Source organism: Lonchura striata, chromosome 1 (genome assembly GCF_046129695.1).
Source record: "Lonchura striata isolate bLonStr1 chromosome 1, bLonStr1.mat, whole genome shotgun sequence".
In the NCBI taxonomy this organism is placed as follows: Eukaryota; Metazoa; Chordata; class Aves; order Passeriformes; family Estrildidae; genus Lonchura; species Lonchura striata.
In genome coordinates this window covers 118,297,985-118,323,335 of record NC_134603.1, presented here as the reverse complement: position 1 = coordinate 118,323,335, position 25,351 = coordinate 118,297,985, and the positions used below count along the sequence as shown (strand labels likewise).

Here is a 25,351-nt window from a genome sequence, read left to right as displayed (position 1 = left end):
CCAGCATCAGTATTTCAGGTAATTATTGATGTGTTGGTTTTAAATCTGGCAGTTTTCACAACAAGACTGCGTCACACTAGAAATAGTTTTTGGTGCTGCACATCATGCAAGGGAAATCAATGGGTGTTCTGCTGTTAGCTTCAGTAATAGGGTAAGAGTTTTACATGAGCTGATCTTGTGGGATACTGACAAATAAATTGTAATTTAACAAAAATAACAATGAGAAAAAAGGTTCTTCTATATGCACATTTAAAAAATATGTATATTTTAATCAATATATTGTTTTCTTCCCCCAGACTGTGTCACTATGCGTCTGTAGAGAGCAACTGTGCTCCCAGAGAAACATTTGTATAAGGAACTGAACTGCACCCTGATACCAGAGTAAGAAGACTTTCTATCCACAGTCTGCAAAGCAAGGATGTCCTAGAAGAGAGAACAGTAGGAAGCAGTGATGAAATATAGGCTGGACCTGATATAGTGAATTACCTTTTCATCATCACGCAAGCTTAAGCTGTACCTTCAGGCTTGACAGCCCTCATCATTCATAATTTGAGGTACCTAATTTTTTGGCCTGGAGTGATGCAACATAATAGCTGTCCACTGTGAGGTGTTAACATGACAACCAGTAGCCGCACATGTCCAGTACCGGCCGTGAATGGACATATGACTCACTATCCAGCAGCACCATATCCCTTACTTTTTCCTCCAGTCATTGGTGGACTGTCACTACCTTCCCTCCATGGACTCCAGAGTCACCCACCAACTAGTGGATGTAGCACCCCATCTCCTGCAAGTAAGTGCTTGGTACTAATACCTTTTATTGACCAGCTCTCCTCTAATAAAGACTGATCGTGTTCATTCTGAAATTATACCAGGAGTGATTGAAGTTGTTAATCTATGATGTATTTTACCTGGGCAAAGAGCATGCATTTGTTTTGAAATACCATTTTCACTTCCTCTTGTTTTCATAAAAATAAACAGGCCAACTGTATGGCATGTCAAAGCTATGGAAACCAAGAGTGACAAAACCTGCTATGCATTTTGGTATATGCTGCATTATTATATTAGCTGCAGAATCCAGTGTTGCTTTTAAGGAAGAATTGACCTTTCTGTAATCATGAATGATGATGAGTCCTCTGTATAGAATGCTCTGAAGTTGCACAGTTATTAAAACTGCTTTAGTTTTCTTCCATAAGTAGCTCTTTTCTTCATGTCCAGCTTCCGAAGAACAGCCCACTGGTCAGCTGGTCTCTGTGAGCTGCCTGTGGCTGCAGAATGAGCCCTTGAGTCTGTGGTTGAGTTTTTGTTGTGGTTTAACGCCAGATAGCAACTGACTATTGCACAGCTACTATCTCACATCTCCTTTCCCCCACAGTGGGATGAGGAAGAGTATTGAGGGGGAAAAAAAGGTAAACCCCATAGTTTGAGATAAGAACGACTTAATATTGCAATAAGATAAAAGAATAATTGTAATTAAAAGGAAGGCAACAAAAAGAGAGAGAGAAGTAAAACCCAGGAGAGACAAGAGATGCTCACTACAGTTCCTCACCACCTGCTGACAGATGCCCAGCACAAGCAGCCATTGGCAGCTCCTGGCCAACTCTCCCCCCTTTATATACTAAGGATGGCATCTTACCTCATGGAATATCCCTTGGGTCAGCTGTCCTGGCTGTGCTCCCTCCCAGCTCCTTGTGCACCTCTTCACTGTTAGAGCATGGAAAACTGAGAAGAGTAAAACCTTGGCTTATAGTAAACACTATTTAACACAGTGATGCTTTAGTTGTTGCTATCAACATTATTCTCATACTCAATCCCAAAATCACAGCATTCTACCTGCTTCTAGGAAGAAAATGAAGTCTCCCAGCCAAAACTACGACATTTCTACATGCAGTACTGCTGGATGTATTAGCTGGGCAAAGTTTTTTCTTTGCCTTATGACAGGCATGCTTTCTGCTTGGTCTTAGTTTTATATGTGTTTAAGTGGCTCCAAACAAAGCTGTCCCAGGTACAAACTTACTAAGTAGGATCATTTAGACAAGATACATTTCTGGAGGTCTTTGCAGTGGGTGACTGATGTATTTATCACCCAGGAAACCCAGATATGTACAGCTTTGGAAATCAGTTTGTTGTTGAAGGTGCTTGTCTAAATACGTTACAACTGTTGAATATGAGAAGTCTTGACTAAACAGCACATGTGTGGAACAACACACTTTCTGCCAAAATTATATGATCAGCAATGTAGAGGTTTTCTTTTCGATGAATTATTTCTGTGGAATTAAGACTGTATTGCTGATGCATTATTAATGATTAATAAACCAGTCAGTGCACAGCCTCTCAGAAAAGTATTACTTAGTATGAATTTCTGCCAATATGCAAAATTTAGAAGTGGCTACTCCTAAATCTTGGGATTTGTGTCTTTATGCCCTGGTCCCAGCATTTTCAGGTCAGTATTTTTGTGGAGGTGCTCTACAGCACTGTCTCTCTGTGACTGAGTACAAAAGCCTGGCAGTTTTTGTACATAGCTCAAGGTGATAGTGTTTGCAAATATCAGCAAAAATTGGCAAGATAAGAAGGAGGATGCCTTTAATGAGAATTTTTTTTGAGACATAATCCTCAGGATGACTACTGTGGTTTGTACTACTCTGTTTTCATACCTGTATTGTCACTACTCTGTCTGTAGACTTCTGATTCTGGAACTTGAGATTTATATAACCGGATCTATAGAGACAAGTTCTTGGAAGCATGCAGGTTGAGCTTTGAGTTGTATTTCAGGGTTCTGTTCTCCATTGTAGATTTTGTTTGTTTATTTGTTTTTTTTTCCCAATGAAACTACCCATAGGCCAAAGTCAGTATGACTGATAGTCTCTATTAAAGTTAGAATTTATACTGTGTGGTAGAATAATATGGAGCTCTCTCGAAAAGACAGGAAAAAATTAAACGTTGGCCAAACCAGTGCTCTTTACATGCTTGAAGCTACTGTACTATTTATCTTCCAGATTCTTTTCATTCATGTAAAATCCAATAGAAATGACTTTACATAATAGGAATGTTATAAAGATCTCTTTAATCTTATAAAAAAATGGTATTCAACAGCTTTTGTTCAAAGTTAGTGCCCTTTGAGCTTTTGTATTAGTTGTATTTGTCTTGTTTTATTTTGTTCTGTCTTGGTTATACACTTTTAATGATGGCAGAATAACCTGATATCAAGTTGCATTAAGTTATGTTAATCTACAGTCGGGGCAGGTATCTCCAGTCCCATGAAAAAGACAACAGTACATCTTAGGCACATGAATTGTCTGAGCACAAGGGGCTTGCCATAAATGCTCAGGATGGAGTGATTTAGTTTCATTGATGTTAATAATGCTGTTGCCTCTGTGACCTGTGACTCGGCTTCTGTTTTTATACTGAGATACATAGTGCAAAATACTTAATAATTGGAGGTCTGGTCATAGTGCTAGAGAGGTCAGAGGATGAAAAGAACTGACTTTTATGGGTACGTGAGCGATGCATTAGCACTGAACAAGACCACGGTCAAGAAGATCGTTACTTTTGTGAAGTCAGATTGATTTACCAGCGCTGTGTTACCCCATGGAACACACAGCAGACATCTTCACTCTTGACATCAGGTGACACACAGGCTTCCCTGGCCACATTAATGAATGAGGACTTTCTTCTACACAGCAGAGATGGTTTCAGGAGGTTACTGCTTACCTCATTTAGAAATGGTGAGAGAAGGCAGAACTGGAAGCACTCCCGTGCTTTTTGGTCCTGTACCAGACTGTCATAGACCAAGAGGTTTTGGTTCTTTGCCAGACTCAGAGCAGCTATGGGAAATGGGCAGAAATCCTGCAGACCCTGACCTGTTTGCAATAGGAAAATCATAGAAGACTTGTGAAATATTTTGGGGAGGAATAAATAAATAAATATGGGCAAATATTGTTACTTGACATTTTATTAAAGTAAAAGCATGTTCAGGTGAGTAGCAGTTATTTCTGAGTGGCATCACTTTCCATCAGCCCTGGAAGAAGGGTCAGGCCCCATCTGGCCATCATGAAACCTAATGCTGCTGCCAGAGGTCAGTAAGACAACTGTAATGGTGTGAGGTTAGCAGCTTTAGAAGAGTTTATATTCTTCATAAAACATCTGTTGTGTGGCTGTAGTGACACATTTCCGGAAAAAATTTGTTATTATAAAAATAAGTCTTGCATAAAAACCCCAAACTCCAAGAAAACACCCCTAGCTAAGAGAATAACAACTTGAAATTTGAGAAGGCAGGTATGTAAAAGCCACACGAATCATTGTAGTAAATCCATGGAGTAGAAAACTGGTGAGGAAATTGCTGCCTTTATGTTATGGCTGATGGAACTGCAAGGCCCACAGCGATGCTGCAGTTTCAGAAGCAAGTATCAGCATGGGGAAGATGAAGCCCTGCTGGTTAGTTGTAGAGTATCTTTGCAAGACTGGTTCCTGTAACAGAACTTCACCAGAATGTGTTTTACAGAATTAGTTTAACATGGCTCAATACCACTACATAAGAAAGCCAGTTGGACTGAACTGGAGGAAAAAGCTTAATCTGAGCTAATGCTGTGATGAAAGGAATCCCTGAGTATATCCTAGACCAAATTAAAAAAGGGTCTGGACAATAACCACAGTGGGAACCACTAAATAATAAAACACTTTGTTTGGCAGTTGTTCCCTTTCTGCTTGACTTGAGCATTTGTTTGAACCAAGTGATTTGTGTAGCCCATGGCATTTGGTGGGAGCACCCCAATATTCTACCTCTGACCCCCATCCCACATTTTGGTCCTCAGGCTGCCAATATGATCCTTCAAATCCTTGATATCCCCCCTTCCATTTATTGCAAGGGAGGATCAGGAGTAGCTTGATAAAGGGGCAGGGAAGAGCAGTCAGTCTGGTACAAGAATGTCCTGGAACTTATATAAACTCAGTAAGGTTGCGTCATCCACATAGCTTGGAAAAAAGTAATCTGAATGTGTTATTTAGGGGACTGTTGGGATGCCATGGAGAAAATTCCATATTAAGGTCACTCATTGTATTTTAGCCAAGCTTTTCCATTCTTTTCTGTCTGGGGTGTTTTTAAAAGTGTATTGTAAAGAATAAAAGACTTTATGTTCTGTTTTATATATGTGTTCGAAATATGAGAAAATGTATGGAAAGTAAGATCATCTGAGGAGCTCAAAGAGGTAGACAAGGAAGCACCTACAACATTATTTCTGGTTGTGCATTGTAAACACTAATTATTTTATTTTTTTAGTCAGTATTATATATCAGGCTTTTCAGACATGCTCAGGACAGGCAGATTGTTGTTTTGGGCATTGTTTTCTGCTGGAATTGTTTTTCCTTCTATTAATGCAATTATTTACTACTTGAGCTTCATCTTAAAGATTGCTTTCTCTTTTTTTCCCCTCCCTTGGAAATGGATTTTCCACTGGTATCATTAAAAAAGTACAGTTAAATCCAGTGTAACTGGTATAGTACTGCAAGATATTTTTTGCCAGCCCCACCCGTTGTAGGAATTCATTTACTTTTCCAGTCCTGTTGTTAATCATTATATTGACACAGAAAGTCCTCCCAAAAGCACTCTTTGGCAGATTGCATTAAATATGAATAGCAGATATTCATTACGATGTGTTGCCCCCAAGAGAACTCTAAACTATCTGCACTACTCATGAGCAGGCAAATAGAATAATTCTCCAGCTATTCAAATTATTTTCAAATAGTTTATTGTGTCTCTAATAAAAACAAGAATGTCTCTGTTTCCCTTAATTACTCAGAAGGTCAAGGACTCCCACATCTCACTTTACTTCACAAAATGGGGAATATTCCTATTGGAGATTGGAGTATGGTTAATACATGATGGATTTTCTTCCATTGGCATAGTTACTGAGGCAAGTGCTATCTGTAATGGACTGAAAAAAAACCCCTCCTCATCACTCTTTGACATTCTGGAACAATCTAAAATAGTATGATAATAGTTATATTGAATTAGGAAAAAAACCACATGAATCAACCTTGTTTGATTCTGTTGTTCAAGTTTTTTTTCACAGCATCTATTCTTGGTGTAACTGCCTCCCTTTTTTCCAGTCCTGTCTCCCTGGGAAAGCTTGCTGTGTGGTCATTTACATGTATCTGCAATTAACAGATGACTTTCAATGTACCTACTCAGTGCATGTGTTGTCCATCATTATTGGAAAGACAGAACATGTGTTTGCATTCAGGAAGAGGGGGGTAAACAGAACATGAATTTCAGATTTCTTAGCCACAGCCAATGTTGTCTCATGCTGTCAAGCCTGAGGAGCAATGTCCAGATGATACCCTGCACATACCACTCATGACCCTGGAAACCACCATTTCTTTTCAGTTCTTCCTTTATGTCATGTTGTGGATTTTTTTTCTGGTGGAGCTCTTTGTGCAGCTTGAAACCACCTATGCTTTGATAATTGAAACTATATTACATTGTCATTTTTAGATTCTAGTTCATCTGAAATTACCAAAAACTTAAACTTGCTTTTTCATGTTGGAGCTTCTTTTTCAGTATTGCCACTTCCAAATAAACCAGGACCTCCTTTCTACGCGGTGCATCTGGTGACTCTTGACACACCACTGCCCTGCCAGGATGGGTCCTCAGCACCCTGTGGATACAGCCCACTTCAGATTTTAGTGGGCAGTATGCTCAGCTGTGATAAATCCATTTGGGTGTGTATGGACAGGAATGTGCTTCCTGGGAGGAAGCCAAATTTAGAATTTTTCTGCTCTGTCAGGGAAAGTGTGTGGTGCAATACTGGCATGTGCTCTGTAATGGCTCTGTGCATCCCTCGCAGACATGCCATAGTCTGAAGGAACCTGGAGTTTCAAAGTCAAATAGGAGCTGTCAGAGAATTGCTTCTTCCCTGCTTTCCGAAAACAGGGAAATTCCCCAACAAAATGCCTTCTTACCTAAGGCTGGAAATATTTTTCTGCGGAGTATTGCAAGTGACCTTCTTCTCTGCTCTGGATCAGCGAAAATAACATCCAGTAGCTCCCCGTATTGGGCATGTCAGGAATGAAGAGTGAAGAGCTTGTTGTAGCTCCCCATTGTTGTTTCATTTGGGGTGACTCCTCTGTTGCCCCTCCACCTAGTGATGGTGTGTTTGGTGTCACTTTCCCCATCCATGTTCAAAAGGAATGTAATGCCAGGCTTTGAGGTTGGCAAGGTGGAAGTAGAGTTATTTCAATATCTGAGATCTTTCCAGTCCAAATCAATAGGTGCAATCTTCTGAAATTGCTAATAGTGTAGTAGTTCATGATACAAAAAGCTTTTGATTTGCCAGCTTTCTTTCTGAAGGTGTATGCTTAGCAGCTAATCATTTTAGCTATATAGAGTTCCATTCAGTCATGTTGCCACATTCAAAAGGCAGGTCACTGTGTGGATTGGGGGGGATTTTGTAAATACTGGGGGGGTTTGGTGAGTTAAAATGGGTCTTTTATTTTGCCTCAGTGCTGGGCTTGGTACAACTTTCCTCCTTTAGTCTACCTGAATTGTAAGTTTGTGTTTACTATGGTTTTACCAGTATGTGGTGTTTAATTGTGAAGTCTTATTTGAGATTCAGACAGGGACAGATTTTTCTTCAGGAGAGATCAATATATGATTTTCCTCAGGTAGAATACCTTCCCCTTTTGCCTATTTAGGGAATATGGGGAACAAATTGTGTTATGTGGACTTTTCAGCTGCATTACTGACAACATGTTTCCCATTTAAAATGATAAATACCCAGCCTATCTGATGAGCCCTGAAAGGGCAGGGAATTCTTTTTCCCTTCCTTTGTCCTTCAGCGTTCCGTTTCCTTTCTTACTGCCCAGAATAGGCATACATCAGTAATATTCATAAATGATTTACAAAAGTAATTCCTGTGTAATAGCTTGGGACGTCAAGATTTTATGATGCTGCCAGATGTGCTATCAAACAAAATTATCTGGTTCAAAAAACTTGTGATAAATCTAGTCAGGGGAAATTCCCCAGGGCAGACTCACCCTCTACAAAAGTAACTGTATCTCATAAAATTGTTAGATTTGCCTTTACCACATGTTTGAAATCAGACTTAAAGCAACAATTTTGTTCATGTCAAAACTTAGGTTTGGTATAAACTAACAAACAGGAAGGACTGGCCTTAAGCAACAGAAAACTCTTTTCCTTTCAAAACACACACTCAGAGGAAATGTCAGAGTAAATATCAGAAATATTCGGAAAACCAGAACCTGCATCCCTAAGATATTCAACTGTTTTGTCTAGATAATGCATTTTTAGAAAGCAGTCATACCCTAAATATAGTGGGTCTCACCAGGGTTGGGTTGCTGAACTCCTGGTGGCTTTATCTGAGTACCCTGAGGTTGTCTGGTGAGCAGCATGCCCAGCATCTTCCATGTGTGTTTCATTTTTCATAGTCTGAGCCAGGGAAAGTGTGTTGGTAGCAAGGTGTGTGTTTTGGCTGGGAGTTTGGGTTTTGAAGGAGGGGAAGTGCTGGAGAGGCTCTGGAAGTCCCTGTGTGGCCATGCCTCCATATTGGAGGAGGCTGGACAAAGGCAATGCCCCTGGCTTAGCTCCACAATTTGATGGTGGTCCCTACTTCTCAGGAAAGCCAGCAAGGATGTTTAGGTGCTTACGAAAACAAACTTCATAGGTATAAGTACTTTGGTTATGCCAGAGGAGCAAAAGGTTTTTGCGCATGATTTTCATCCCATAGTTCAAGGTGTCTGGGAGAGGGGCTGAAAGTCATGACTGGCTGCTGGGATCATCTGGGGCAGGAATGCTGAGTTCAGGTGATGGAAGAGTTTGGTTCAGCGTTTCTTGGGAGGCTAGAGTAGAAGAGGAGAGAGAGGTGGGTCTGGAGGCTTGTGATGTGCCATGTTTCTATGGAACATGCTTTTGCTTTCAGAGTACTCTGAGATATCCATGGGCTCAGTATGTCATTAGATAATGCACTTGCTTACAGCTTCAGCTAAGAGGGAAGTCAGGTAATTCATGCATTTAATAGGTGTGGACTAGCTTTATCCTTGATACTTTTCAGTGCTGAAGGCCAATTGATTTGATTTAACCTCAGCACTAGCTTTCCTGAACTTCATATGTTTCATTCTGAGACTTGTACTAAGGCAGATACTCAACTTTTTCTAAGTAATGTGAACTGCAAGATGGGCAAAAAAAACCCCCTAAAATACTGTGGAAAACTCAGAAAAATCCTTACCTCATCTTTTTAGGACGGCTTTCCTCATCTTTTCTATGGGTGGATTCACACCCCAGCATGACCACACAGTTCCTGTGAGTGCTGTGAAGACTCTGCCTGTGGTCACAACTGGAGATGTTTTTTTCCTGTATGTGTGTAAAAATTATGTATGATTCTTAGAAACTAAGGCCTTGATCTCTCAGCTAGAGCAGTAAGAGCAGATTGCATTCACTCCTTAAATTTAAGACCAAAGGTGGTTTTCAAAAGTTGGCTTTTACTAAAGATGTATTTTGATATTTGCAGTAATGTGGGGAATATAATTTCTGAGTTAATGAGAGAGAGGCAAAATGTAGGCTTATGCAGTTCTCATTTCTCAAAGTTAAAAGTTTTCAGGTGTATTTCAAGCTTTCAAAACTCAACATACCTAACTAGGACCTTTTACAACCTGGGATGTTTTTTCCAGTCAATATTTAAAAATACCTAATAGTTAGTTTCAATGAAGGAAATGCCAAAAGTCCTTTAAATACAGCTGTAATAGCATCACTTTTTCCTCTCTGTATTTAAAAATAAGAAGAAAGACATTCTTTACCAGTACTGAATACTCCAGGGAAGAAAGGTGGTGTCCTAAGGCTGCTCTGTGCAGCCCGCAGCTGCTACCAGAGATTCTGCCCAAAAACCTCTGGGCTCTAACAAACTCCACAACTGTATTTAAGGGAGAAAAAACTTGGCTCCCTTTTAAGATTGAAACATCCAAGCCAACAGCCAGAGTGCTGTCCTCACAATCGGGTCCCTGTCAGTGGAAAATGCAGCACAATTTCCTGTGCACTCTGATTTCAGCTGGGTACGATGGCCAGCGTGGAATGCAGCACCTGACAGGGGCAATACCTTCCCTTCTACAGCAGAGCCAATGGAATTCCCCTTTCTTTCTATCCTTATTCTCTTCCTATCCTCATTCCTTCCAGCCACTGAGCGATACTTGTGTGAGTGTAATGATCCTGGAGAGAGATGCACAGACGTTTGTCTAGAGCCCTGAAATGAGGCCACGTGGTAAATCTGCGGTCTTTGGGAGAATCCACGTGCATACCAGCACCACCTAGAAGCTATCAGCAAAGGCATTTGGTGGGAAGTGGGACTGTATCATATAAAGAAATCTGTTTATGATATACTACTTTTGTATAGCAATTCCAGGATCAAGAGTTCTGTTATTTGAGAAATTAAATCCTGAGAGGATCATTAAAAGAACAGAAATAGTGATGTCATTACAAAATTAACTGGCTATAAACCCACAGGGTGACATGTCGATTCATAAAGGGAATAGCAAAACATAATGCAGGGCACATCTGCTGCTCCGATTCCTGCAGAACTATCAGCCTATTGGTATCTGCAGACCACTTGAAATTGAACATCTGTTAGAAGCACTCAAAAAAGCAGCAGGAGAACCTGTACACCTTGCAAAACACTTTGCTGTCAGTAACATCATAGTTTCAATAGTGTATTCTTACAAAAATTGTTATAAGTCCCCTTCAAATCCTAGATCTTCCTGGCATTGTTTCTTAAATAGTGACAGCATGAGTAATAGTAAAAATAGTATGGACTTTTCAAAAGACTTTCCTAGCAGTTTTATTACTTTTTATTTATGGTACCACTGCAACATGCAGATTGCTATAGAGTCTTCAAACAAAGACGGATATGATCTCGGTTCCAAGTAGCTTGGAATCAAGAAAAGGAAGATATATGAAGAGTAAGAGAAAAGGACATGACTTCTGGGCCAAGTGAAAGAGGTGAAGAAAGGCTCAATCCTAGAAAGGGGAAGCTGAGTTTGGGGCTTTAGGAAAAATGCTCTGATGCTTAGAAACAAGACAGCCTGTATAGACTGACCTGCCTCTTGTGAAGACCAGCAATAAGATACTGCAGTGCATTTCACAAAACCTGTGTGCATGGTTGACAGTTGATTAAGTATCATAATTTAACTGCAGCATCTAAACTCCTACCCAGTCAGGATGACAGTGTGTTTCTCCAAGCTGCATGGTCCAGTAGAATCCAACTAATTTGCAATTTTCTTCTGTTTAATGAAAGCAGAAATATATTTAAGCCATAGAGAGAAAGATTTCACTATTGATTAGTAGTGGTTGGTGTTGCAAAGTGACCTGACAGACATTTGGAATGCATCAGCCGCCTCATGGAGCAGCAGCCAAATATCTTGAAGCACAGTTTGCTCTCTTTCACTTTTATTACTTGCAGAAGAAGCAAACTCTGCCAGGGTGTTATTGGAAGGGATGTTTGCCATTTTAATATGCAATTACTCACACAAACTTGATGAAAACATGTTGCAATAATAGCTTTGATTTTTAAATAGGTAATGGTATTTACTTGTTGTAAAAATAAGGATCATTATAAATTTTTGAGAAAGTGAATTAAAGTGTATAGCACAAGTCACAGAAAATGCCCAGTTTTATTCTGTGAGTACCAAAGTATTGTTTCAGATATATTCCCCATTTCAGTTTGTTTAATAACCACAGAATGTTTTACCTTGTTGTCCAAGATGAAGCTGGAACCTTCCATAGCCAAAGAAAAGCCTAACTGAGGCAATCCAACACCAGTGCAAGGATGTGTAGAGTCACTGACGTGGGCAGTTCAAATGGGGTTTCTGCCAAACTTTGTCATTGTTCTGAAGCACTCTGCATGAGTGCCAGGGTTTCTAATAGTGCTGAGAATTTTATACAATGGACAGCCCGGAATCTAAAAGCCTAATGAAGTGTGCAAAGGAAGAGCATTAACACTAAACCCAGAGTGAGATATGTGCATTTTTTTTCTCCTTAGGTGTTCATTGGTAATCCATTTTTTAATCAGTTATGAGCCCATGAAACTTCTTTGACTGCCCTGAAGACTCCACAATGATAGTTCCAATAAGAAAGCAATGACATGATAAGGAATATGTGGCCCTGTTTGGTAAACTTCGATTCTTTTCAAGGGAAAAAAAAAGTCAAAGTGCTTCAGAGGATGTTAATAAAATTGTTAAAGCTGCTCTCCTACAGCTTACTAGAACACACTGGAGCTGGTGCCTCTCCTTTGTCATCAGAGGAACTGAGTATATTTTGGGTCTAGGAGATTTCTTCTTTTTGGAGGAAAAGAGTAATTTTGGGGTCAGATCTGTTGTTTGAAGCTGGCAAAGAGGAGCTATATTACAGAAGAAATCCAATGCCCAAAGTCCCTTTCCTTACCTGAACTTCAATTCACAGTCCATCTGCTGATCACCCAGGAGCTCTCCCTTTAATATTTTTCTTTACTTTCTTGTCTCTGCAAGTCATCTGATTGTAGCTGGTTTTATTTAATTGATTTATGTGGTGTTTGTGTGCTTCTGTGCTTTTAATTCCATACATTTAATTACAGAAAACGTTTCTGCTCCCTCCTTCCTTGCTAAAAGAATTTTTTATATTTGTCCTCGAAGTGGAAGGGTGGCATCTTCAGTGAGCTGTTGTGTTTGCAGTGAGAGGGATTCAGTTTTTAGAATGTCAGGCTGATTCCTGGCAGCCAAGAAAAGGGGGAGCACAGTTTGTGACAGGGCTTATGCCTGGATGATGACACGGGAGCTGGCTCATGGAATATGGTGTGAAACAACTTGGGAAAACATGGGAGCCAGTGAACAAATTGAATTTCTAAGTTTCTCTGAGATGACTACAGCCAAGAGGACCTCTTCACTTGTGTCTGCTGAGCACTGGTCATCCCACAAGGGTAATGAAGAAGGTGTTGGAGCCATGTTGCTGAGCCACATCACCTTTGAGCTTCCAATCAGAAGGTTGATGGTAAGCGTGTGTGACGATTTGCAAAAAATGCTGATCCTTTTCAATTGGCCATCGGTCCGGAAAGTTGGGAACCATTGACCTAACTTACGTCCTTAAGGTCAGGGAGACGGATTTCCAGCGATTTGTGCCCAGGATCAGCCATCAGCCTGCGAGGAGTAGCATGAAGAAATGTTGCTGTCACAATGAAGTATCACTTCTTCTTAGGATGGACTTTCCCCTTATTTTTACCCCAGAATGCTTATTGTGCCTGACCTGGTTTCAGAATATCTTGTATTTTACAAGACACAACAATACTTTGGATCAAAATTATAAACCAGAATAGATGTCACAGGGTGAAAGTGGCTCCAATGATTTTCAGATCCAACTAGGGGCAAATCTCTTTGTGAGCCTGTTAATTGTGAGCCTTTAAACAGAATTGCTCCTCAAGTTGTTGGGAATCACATGTTCACCTCTGTAGCTGTGTATGCCTGTGCAGGAAGTGAATGAAATCCTGCTGCCTTGCTGGGTGTCTCTCTGCATGAATATCACTGACAGGGTTGGGTCTGTCCCTCTCAATGTAGGTCTTTGCAGAATGACCTTGGTCTGGATGCCTGTGCCAGTGTTTTTGTGTTCAGGAGGTGCATTGTTCAATTATTTTATAAAATGTTAGTCTCAGCCAGCCCTTGTTTCTTTCCTAGTGAAAGGTTATTATTTTCTCTGCAGTGTTTGTGTTGCTGCAGAAGGTCTGGGATGATTGGGAGAAAAGGTTGAAGGAGGGCAGTCAGGGCTGCTAGAAGGATTGCTGGTGTTTCTGAGGGACAGAGGGAACAGCCTTCACCTACGGCAGATATTTGTTATAGATTCCTTCTTAGATCAGGAAATGAGTACAGTCATCGCTTTGTAATTAACCGTGAGGGGAAATCTCGGGAGATAGCTAAAACAGATTTGTCCACTTAGGGGAGGAACGCCATGACTTAACAGGTGTATGGTGCCTGTACTGCACTACTTAGGAGTTCTTCAGGCTTGGCTGCAAACAAAATATTATCTGACTATAATAACATTGTGAACCCAAAGACCTTAACTGGTTTCATTATCAAGTGAGTGCCTGAGGGGAAATACACAGATGGAAAGGCATTCCTTTCCTTTGGTATAATGCTCTTGTGCCAGAGAATTTATGGCTAGGACGTGGCTGGCCCTTGCATGGGCGACTGGTGGGGGAAATACATGAAGTCATTCTGCTTCTTTTTTTTTTTTTTTTTTTTATTTTTTCTTTTGGTTGTTATCTTGTAGCGTGTTAAAGAGGTGGGTTTTCTTTGCCATGCCTGAGCTTAGGGGCAGCATGCTGCAAATTACAAGGTGGGGTTTGTACCATCCTCTTATCTCTGTCATGGACTTTGTTCTCTCCCTGGGAAACAGGGAGGGACCAACCCTGTCTGGAAAACATGCAGTACCCTGACAGGTGGATTCAGGCTACTGTAGGTCAGAGTGATGCTCAGCTGGCATAATCTTCTTAGAACTTAATTCTAAGATGTGCTGTATGTGCTGGAGGGCTGATCAGATGTGGTCCCCTAAAATTGAGGAGGGTTTAAGGGGAGTTGATTTTGGTTTTTGTTGGGTGGTTTTGGGTGTTGGGTATTTTTTGTTTTGTTTATTTTTGGGTTTGCTTTTTTTCCTTTTTCTGGTGCAGACAGATCTTGGAAAGATCATCCCTTTGCTGTGTATTTCCAGCCTGTGGTCTACTGGCTGGGGTAGCATCTCCAAGGCAGAGCCCTACAGCTCAGGCAATCTGATAGGCTACACTTGAAGTGCTAAAAAGAGAGAAAGGAGAAGATATTAACTCATCATTTAGCTAGCTGAGGTGTCCATACTCTTTTCCAGTTCATGAGTTTCCCTGTGGTTTCTCAATTATAGATGTCAGAAGAAAGGTATGAAAGTTATGTTTTTTAAATCTGTGACCAGAGAGGTTGCTGCTTCCTGGAGAGGAGTCTGGTCTGTTCATTTTAGAGAACCTGAAGATAACGATGCAGAGCACATTAGTTGGTCGTCTAAAATAGTTATGTTTTTCAGAACTAAACAAATACAAACAAGATGGAAATTGAATGCAAGATCCATGTTATATTTGTGAGTGTATGTGCACATGCACATTTATACTTATTTGAGAAACCCAAAGGTATTGAAGCAAAAACTAAATAAATAATGAAGTTGAGGTTCAATTGTAAATGTTAATGTTTCTGTGAGAGACTGAAGAAGTTCTTTTATTATTCAAATTGGCTTGTTCTTTCCTTGTTTATTTACCAGTTTGCCCTCTTTTTGAACATTATGTATGATTTCACAGTTAAGAGTTCACAAATCTTAAAATGTTGCCTTCTTGTCAGTGACACTGATCATACTGCAAAGGTCTTTTTAGAATTTCATACAGATCAAATATCTCTGTTTGTTAAAAAAGGTCAGAAAAAAGGTCACCAGAATATTTCATTGTTGGCAAAACTACTTATTTTTTCCTTACATTGGGTCATAAAGATAGCTGATCATATCTGCTTCCATTGAATTTATTGATTAAAAACAAGCAACCACCCCCTTTTCCCAGTCTTCCTCCTCTTTCTAACAGACATCTGGCATGGAAAATGTAAGTTAAGTATTTTTATCAAGGCTGTAAGCACCCAGAGTCTGCTATGATGGCTGCTGCAGGGAAGCATAAGAATAAGGAGCTTCAGCATCTCTGTTACAGCCACTTTGCACAGGTGTTAAAATGAGATGCCAAAGTACATCTTGATATTAGCATACTGTACATTGAAGCCTGTAATTAACAGCACCCACCTGTATGCGGGCATTTTTCTGACTCTCACCACCCTTTGAGATGTGTGTGTCTGAGGATCTAATCCATCTAAGCTTCTGGACACCCTGAACTACAAATGAAGTCAGAGAGCTGCAGGCACACAGCTCCTGGCAGGATTATGCACCCAGTGAGCTATTGCTCTCATTATGTTGCACTGCAATATATCATCAGTGTGAAACATCATCCTAATGATGCATTAGAGTAATACATCATCAGGGGAGTCCCACCAGTAATGTATTGCTCCAAGTATGGTGCTACTCGGTAAGAAAATCATCTCTCAGTCCTTGTGTTGTTTCAGAACAGCACGAGCGGAGGGTAAAATATGTTGCTTAAGATTGATGCAGCTTCCCAATTTCATAACTATGTTAATGGTGGGGGTACCTTCTGTATGCTCTGAGTTTGTGATTGTGTTTTCAAAGAGGTGTGTTTGGGCCATCTTTGGTTGCACTGCTCTTTGGAAGAAGCAGGAATTGATTCTTTAGATGGATGGTTGGAGGGCTTCAATAGGAAGCTGTAAATCTGCTGCCCAAGTGCCTGTTACATAGTTCCTGAGGATGGGGAAAGGGTTTATGTAAACTTGGTGCCAAAATTTGCCATTTTAAGGATTTTTCTAGTGTCACCCTGATACATTTTCCTGTTTCAGTCACATGTTCTAAGATAAATACATTTAAAAAGCACATATTGCAAAAATTAAACCCCTCCCTTTCATGTGTCAACCCACTGATTTTCTTTGGTCTGAAAGATCCTATAGCAAAACAATCCTTCCCATAGGAGTTGTCTCAAGGGCAAGATTTACTTCGGGGGAGAGGCAATCAGGTGCTTTTTCTTTATGCTTATGAATCACAGTTGTGATGCTGTGATGTGCTTCATGGGATTGCATTGCCAGATGGAGGAACATAGTTGCCAGTGGTCCACCTAATATAATACAGAGATTGCACTACTCCAAATGAAAAATCTGCAGTAGGATTGAAGGGAATGTTAACTACAAAATAGACAGTTCTGGAACATGCTTTTTTACACGGCCAGTGTTTTCTAGAATGATTTTTGGATGCATCAAGTTAACAGGTGCAAGACAAGAAAACCTAAATGGATTCTGAACTTTACTGCTTTTGAGGCTGCATTGCATATTTTTGATGCTGGAATCCTGCACATAAGTTGGTTTTTTTAAAAAATCTTCCTAGTCACAGAAAAATTTCATCAAAACCAAGGGGAGGTTCTAGAGTAGGTTGAGCAAAATTTTGTTTTTATTGCTTCTGATTCTCTTGTATTGCCATGCAACTGGTCTGAGGAGCATGATTGTGGTCTTGAGATTTGTCAATCACCCTTTTTTTTCCTGTTATGCGCTCAGAAGTTCTTTACGAACTGCTTCTCTCTTCATACCCAAGTCAGTAAGATGCTATGACAGCATGACTGATTTTGCAGGAGCACCTACTGAGCCTTCTGTTACTCTAGGAAAATGGAGATTTTTTTTAATGCTGTACCTTGTTTCATTCATTCACGATGTTGCTGTCCTGGTCCAAAGTATGCACGTATTGGTATAACACAAGGAGAACTTCAGTGTTGTCATTATTTTACTGGTTAAGTGTTCTGTGGGCTTATTTGGGCAGCAAAAACAGTATTCCAAGCCAAAAGAGCTTCAGTTGTAACTTTCTTGAAGCCTTATTTGGGCAAAGTATGAATGGCCTTAAAAGACAGTAACTAGTTTATTTCTTGAAGTGGTGCTAGGTTAAGATCATCATCACAAATCACACCGTCCTCAACACCAAGGTCTCCTTCACTGTTGTAAGGAATGCAAACCTGTTCTTTTCAAGCTCCTGCTTGAGACTGCTTTAGGATCCCAGAGGTCCCAGTTCTCTCTCCAGCAGGATGGTGGGGCTGCCAGTGCAGCAAAACTCTTTTGGGATGATGCAGAAGCAGCAGGAGGAATAAACCTTTGTCTGTACATCTGGCACAGGCAGAAGAGTTGAAGTATGGGGTACTTTCTTCTCAGGGTCAGCACTATGTTTGATACTGCCTTTGGTTTTAACTAAAAATGAAGATCAGCCTTCTTGACTGCATGAAATAAAGAAAATCCAATAAAAGCAAAAACCTATCCATCGAAAAGCAGGAGTTGAAAGACAGATCATTTAATGAGTTGATTATTATGGTTTTTAAGGTTTTAAGATTAAAATTACTTCTTTGTTTCCCTGATGTTGTTTGAAGTCAGGTTTTCTTTCCCAGCCTGCCTGAATCCAGTCCCAACAGTAAAATGTTTTCATCAACAAAAATTAAAAATATTATAAACTTAATTTTCTGATTTGGCTGCTGCTTAGTCTTTGATTTTTACCTTCGAACTACTCAGTTCATGTCTTGGAGCCTTCTTGTTAGAGAAACACTGCCCTTCTCTGTGTATACAGAGAGTGTAATGAATCAAGATTTGCTGTAAATAATGTTTGCAGAGTGAAGTGTTTCTGCCAAATTCCCTCAGCTTATTGCATAGTCATATACGGCAGGTTATTGTGTTAATAGATTATTAAACTCTGCATGTGCCCTTTAACCTTCTCTGAACTTTTGTTCTTGTCTTTTAGAAGGAATTAACTAAATCCAAATTAGTGGAGGGCAGTCAATCGGCAGTCAGATGGGGTTTTTGACCTCACTGGTATGTCCTGTTGCATCGTACTCTGCTTTGTTCTTCCATCAGGCTGCACCGTGACTCAGGCATAAACATGACACGTCAGAGATATAACGTGATGTGACATGGCCAACAAAAATATCAGTTAAAGGTTCTGTGGATAGTTTCATTTAATTCAGTTCATGGGTTCTTCGCTGTCCATTCATGTGTTGATAAAAGCTTCAGTAGTTTTCAACTTGCTAGCTCTTAAATGAAAGGGAAGACAAAAAGCCCCCCAAAAAAATCTCCAAAACAAAGGAAGATAGCAAAGATCCTCATCCTTCAGCTGGGCTCCCCCGTGTTCAGTGCCTAGGCTTTGTGCTGTGGTTCCAGCTGGTGATATTTGGAACCTGTAAGTTAATTAGAAGGAGAAATTTCTGCAGCTAGCAATGTAGATATTCTGGGGAAAAAAAACATTGCCCCGGGGGAGGAATGATATTTGAGCAGATTTATGGTGCTCTGAGTGTGCATATGAATGAGATGATGGCCGTCAATGTGGCTTGCTGCTGAACTGTCAGCTTTGCTCGGGTGGAAAGAGATCCGTGGAGGGGAGCGGTGAGAATGTTGGGAAAATAATGATAAAAATTTGTTTTATAATTGGATTAAAAAATTCTTAAAGTATGCAAAAACAGACTCTTTTTCCTCTGGAGGGGAAGGGAATAAAGTAAACACCCCACCCAGACTAGCATCATAGATTAAGTCTGCTAAATATGGGAGTGGGGAGGAGATTGCCACGCGATAAAGCCCCATGTCCGCAGTGCATATTGGTGAAAATCACCCAGACCAGAATTTGAAACATTCTGATTTATTCTGCTCTGACAACATGTATTGCTGGTTTTGGTGGATATGGAAAGGTCGTGGTGGTACAGGACAATGAGAGGAAGGGGTTTGCTGAGGACCACAGCCAGGCCAAGCCAAGGGATGTGTCCCATCCTGGACCACATTTAACAATATGTCTGAGATGCTCTGCTGAAGCATTGTTGAGGTGAGGGTGCTGTGTGTGACTGACACCCATGTGGGGCTGCAGTGCTCTCTCCCACCTCTCTGTGCGGGCTGGAGCATGCTGGTGGCCATGGAGGGGCGATGGATGGGTAGGGCAGGTTCATTAATTACTTTGCTTTGACAGAAGAATTGCATTTTCTGTGTAGATGCTGAGAGAATGTTAAGTGGGTCGGCCAGCAGTTTTAAGAATTGCTTTTGAATCACTCCTTTCACTTTTATCTTTCTCAGCTTGAATAAATCTCTAGAGGTTGCTAATTACAGCATGTTTTCTGTAGCACTGGAGTGGCACACAGCACATTTTTAACCTCGCTTTCCACAGAGGTTTGGCTTCCCTTGGCATGCATGTGGAGGAACAGTTGTGTGTTGCTAAACTCTGTCATTCAGAGACCCTTCTGTTTTTAAATATTTCTCAGTGCAGCCTGCTGTCATTTACAGTGAGCCTGTATTGAGATCATTAAACGGAAAGTTTAAGATTAATTCCCTCTCAGGGCAAGAGGAGGAGGATAAATAACCAGTCCTGCTCAGTGTTCATTCTTAATGACTCCAGCACAGTGTGAAAGCGTAAACAGTTTTGACAAAAGGTGTAATTGATTGTTTGGGTTTGACTGATCACTCAAAAATGTAGCGTATCCTCATTCAGAAGGTGCTCTGTAAGGTAATGAATGTGATACTGTTAGAAAACAGGGTCTTGTGCTAAGCAAGGGTGCAGTTTCATGCTGAGGCTCTGCTCGTGGCCAGGCTGGTGGCTGTTGGAGTGCTGCTGCTGCTCCAGCCTCCTGCACCATGGTGGCTGTGGCCTCCTTTTCTTGGGTGCCCTTCTCATCCTTTGGGAGCCAGTTCAGAAAACCAAACTGCTATTACATGTGAGGAAGATTAAAAGTAAAATGTTTTCTGCCAGTTTAGATCCCTAAATTGCCGTATCAGTGGCCCAGGTCAGATGAACACCGAGGGTGGCATGAAAGGATTGGGATCTCGCAGCTGTGAGCTCAGGAAGGAGGAAGGTGGGACATGTTGTTCAGTAGTAAATAGTCAGTAGATGTGCAAGCTGAATTCCAGAGTAGCGTGATGGGACACACTAACAGTGAAGGTAATGGTAGTGAGGTTATCCGTAGGCTTTCTTCATTCTCCAGCTGCCACCTCTAGTTTATTGGGAATGAAGATGAGAGCTTTAAAGACCACCTACTGTTTGTATCCTCTATGCCCTGTGGGCATATTCATTCTGTTCACATCATGTCTAGATCTAACCTTGTCTTTTTCTGTCCCCTTTTCCTGTGTTAAGTTTTTCTAAATGCTTCTTTCATCCCTTAATGTGCTAGTCTTTATGCTGATTTCTGTGCCTCCATGATTTCCCTGTCAGAAGTGTGGGTGATAAGCAGATCAGCAGTATGTTAGAGACAAAATAACTTGTTTTTACATATCTGTGGAAGGGTGTTTCATATCCATGAAGGGGATGTGCAGCAATGAAAAGTGAGAAAATATAGGAGGGATGCATGAAGCACCAGTGAATGGAAATGCCTGAGAATGCAACTATTAAATTCCTGCCATATGAAAACGTTCTGGGTGTATACAACAAACAAAAGAGTCATATAATGCTCACAACCTTAGGATGTCTCTAGGAATGCAGGACTGTTTGAAAAGCTGAAACTGGGCCAGCCCATTCATATTATGGCTTTGTAATGCCAGCTCTGACTCTCTGGGGCTTAACTAATCTTTTCCTCCCTCATCTCACAAAACCAGAAGTGGAACACCTGCAAGAGACCACAAAGAAAAATTGAACAGTTACCTGAGTAAGTCAATGGTACCTATTAATGTTTAGATGATAGACTGAAAAGGATATCTATCCTTTTGAATATCTTTTGGAGCTAAATAATATTTTGTATTTTTTGCAATATATTTTGTTTCTCAGAAAATTTGTGAAATAACAGGAGAAGCACTACTACTGTGGTGGTTGAGGGTAGTAGGTCATTAGACATGGGTTTGAGCAACACCATGAAAGGTGGCCAGGGTCTTTGTGGTTGAATCAGGTGTGATAAGACCACTCGGTGACCAAAACCTGACTGCATCTGTGGGTGGTGATAACTCTTCTGAATCTCTGGATTCTTCCTGCCTAGGGAGTGCTGATGTCACTGCTTTAGAAGGCAAAATAAATTGCAAGGTTTTCATCAAAATGATTGCTCAATTCTACAAATAAATTTTCTGGAAAAGCAAGCTGAGTGTAGAAACTGCTCTGAGCTTCCTCACCAGTCAGTGCACGCACATACATAGTTCTTGTCTTTATTATAGATAGGGATGGAATTCTATGGCTGAAGAGTATGTTTATGCCTTAGGCAGAGGATTGCTGAATAGCTGGGAAAGAAAGCCTTCCTGCTTATCAGAGGGACACCGTCAATGCCCTGCTGTTTGTAGCATCAGCACTTATGCCTGGTTAGCTGCTTCATATCTTAGTGCACGTTGCTTTGTACTTCCCAGTGCTGCTGCCTCCTCCTCTTTATTCCTTCTTTCTTTCAGGTTCTGGGCCATAGAGTGTAGCTGGATAATAAGGCTGATATTAGAGGAGAAGGGGTGAGAAGTGCAGTTCATCTATTTGTGTTTCCTTTTCCTTCATTCTGAGTTCATCCACTCAAGTTTTTATTGCTGTGCACGTCTGGGATTCTTTCTACAGATGATGCGAAGTGTTTCCAATTTCTCCTTCTCCTTGACAAACTGAGACCTGGACTTGAGTCACATGTTTTTTTTTTTTCTTTTGTTCATTCAATTATATGTCTGTGGGGTTTTTTTCTGTGTTTCTTGTTTTCAGAATATGGCAAAATACCCAGAGAATTTGCCCTTTTATTTACCCTTTTGTGAGTAATTTTCAGCTTGTCAACCTCCTTTTGGAGAAACTGGGTGCCAGAAGTCTTGGTGTGCCATAAATGCTTCATTAGCATCATTTACAGTTGCAAATACTGACTTCCTTCTCCAGTTTCCATATGTGAGAGATGGTTTTCTCTGTGACTGGTTTGTGTGGTAATTGTATATTTAACTGGTCAGCCACAGTGATGATAAATGCCTTTAAGTCACAACTTTTCAAGTGCAACCTATACCATTTGTGGGCAAACGATATTTCTTTTTGTACATATGTGAACTTGAAATGAGTAAATACTGGGAGGCTGGTTATTTGAGGCTGAGTTTCCCCTGTCGATTACTATGCTTCACTCTCTGGAACTGGTCTGGTCTGATGTTCTCCTACCTAGTACTCTTCTTCCAAAAACCTTTGTCAGGGATATTATCACTATTACTCACTTTATCCCCCAGTTACTGACAGTATTTGGACAATATTGGATTGAGACCAAATCCATGTAAAATTGCCATAGAAATATCAGTAATTGCTGATAGCTTCCCATCTACAATTACTTTTTAGGACAGATCAGACAGCTTTTTAATCTATTCTCTTCTCTATTGATTATGTCCACTGATAATTTTTAATTGGAATGTCATGTAAAACTAATTCAAATGCCTGAGAGTAGTTTTAAGGGTGTTATTTCCCCAACAGTATTTCCAGCCATTTGTGTAATGATACCAAGCTTATGCAACAAGAATGATTTTCCATAACCCTTTGTTGATTTTCATTATTTATGCTACCAATCCTTAATTCTTTACTGATTGCATTTATAACAGCTTTTATGTTATTATGCCTGAAGTCAATACCAGGTCAGCTGATCTGTAAATACCTAGCTCATCCTCATTTCCCTCTTAAAATACTGGCAGAAAATCAGCTTTTTCAGCTGGCTGCAACATCTCTCCCCTAGCCTGTGAGACATGATGGGATCGCCTACCATGTCCTGCTGCACTGTCCCTGTCTTATCTTAGCATGTCATGTCTTAGCATGAGTCCTGGTTCATGTGCATCCCACAGGCTGGCTACAAGAAATATATAAATCACCAGTAACCTATGGAAAGGAAAATTATCATATAAAAATAAACAAAATTATTTTACTCTGTCTCTACCATCAGTATGTTTGTGAGGTGGTGGTACCAATGCAAGTGATGATAATGATCATACGCTCATGAGTGGCTTCGTGCTCTCAGTCTTATAAACCTGATGATATTTCAAACAATGCACGTGAAGCACTAAAAGATGTAAGATTTAAGATAGTATAGAGAAACACAACAGGGAAAAATTGGGTTGCATTGCCCACTGGCTGCTCAATCACTGGGGAGCTCTTTGCTCTGAGGAGCAGATAGCAAAAACGGTATGTACAAGGTAGTGCAGTAATGAGCATGCTTGCTCATGGATAAACATAGAGTGATTTCCATTATGGAAGAGGAAAGATCTGGGAATAGTGATGAGAAAAATCTGTGGGCTTTGATGCCAATACATTTTTGTGTTTGGCTTGAAGAAAACTGATGCAGAATTTGACACATTCTTTTAAGTTGATTGGAAATTTGTCTTCCTCCTTATTTTGTGAGCAGTTCTGAACTGGCCCATAATTGTCAAAGTGAAAAAAGGAAATCCTGTCTTCTCTGCTATTATGGCTTAAAGCACTTTTTCAATTAAATTATCATTAGGGTTACATCATGAAAGGTATCAACATAATCCGTTTAAGTATATCTTATAAGGCTCTTTACTACCAAGAAAAATCTCCTGTCTTTCAGGTACCAAAGTTACAGGAATTAATCAATCATGGACTCCAGGGGAAAATTCAGCCTTGATGTAACTCAGTAGTAGGCATTCATTTATTTCATGCCTCGGCGTGTATCTTTGTCTGTGCAAGGATTTTATATTTGTATTATCACAAGATTTTTGTGCAGCTCTTGCATGCGACTATTACAGCAAGCACAATAACCAGTCTGTGTACCAGCATTCCCTGCTATTTTGGTTTCTATTTGATGTCGTGTTTTCACATTACCTGGGGAGTATTTTTGCCTGGAGGAAACGACTGAGAAAAGAGGCCTATTTGAAAAGCTAGGAATCAAAGAAGTGATAAAAAATATTTCTGAGCACAGTGAATAATTAGGAATTAACTCACTGCATCATGGCTGGAGAGTATTTATTACATGTAATTGAAAATTTTCTCTGGGATAACACTTATTTTTTTGAGACCTTTGTAGGACAATCAATCCTACCACATCTTGTCTGGTTGCCTAAAATACATATGTTCTTATTTTCAGAAATCTTCAGTGTGGCAATGCATATAATTGTGTCTGGGTAACTGAGCTGGGTAACTGAGTCATGGAGTAGCTTATATTTTAAAAACATTGCCATTCAAGTTGTGTTTGGAAGTCATTCCTGCTTGTGTGGGATTTCTCACCAGGAGAGAAGCTGGGAGCTTCATAAGGATCTGCCAATAATTTTGAGATTAAAAGTCTTGTGAGGGACTTCTTTTTTTTTCCCCTTCTTTTGCTTTCTTTTCTCTCCTTGCTCCATGCCCCCAGCTGATAATTGCTCCACCTGCCGGCTGATAAACTAGCACTCCTGTGTGGGAGGAAACTTTGCCAAGCACTGCCCCATGACACAGGACAGTTCTCCAGCAGCTGGCACAGAATTTCCCAGTGAGATTGGGGTGGGATCTGTTGCCATTTTCATTCTGTGCTGTTCCAGACATCATAAACATGTCTAATTTGCAATGATTTGAATATGTGAATAGAAGGCAGTTTCAGAGTATTGCTATTTATGTATTTGTTCCTGCACAAGTGAAGAGATTTTTGATAGAACTTATCTTTATGTAGAGTGCAAGTACAGTACGTTTTGGTACTTCCTGTATCATTTTTCAGAGGCAAACTGCAAATGAAAGCCAAAACAAATTAAAACATCTATGATTTCCTGATGTAAAATAACATTTCCAATTTTAGAGGACAAATGTTTAATCAGTCTGCATCATGCA

General features: G+C 40.3%; 1 protein-coding gene across 8 annotated transcripts in view; it reads left to right on the top strand.

Annotated features, from left to right (window-relative positions):
- RARB (retinoic acid receptor beta) overlaps window positions 1-25,351 on the top strand; it is a 320,022-nt gene that overhangs the window by 128,375 nt on the left and 166,296 nt on the right. For all 8 annotated transcript variants that reach the window (XM_077787082.1, XM_021538080.3, XM_021538079.3 and 5 more), the window contains one exon: window positions 297-793. In XM_077787082.1, the coding sequence (XP_077643208.1) occupies window positions 616-793 (178 nt within the window). In that variant the 5' untranslated portion in view covers window positions 297-615. The remainder of the gene's footprint in view (window positions 1-296; window positions 794-25,351) is intronic.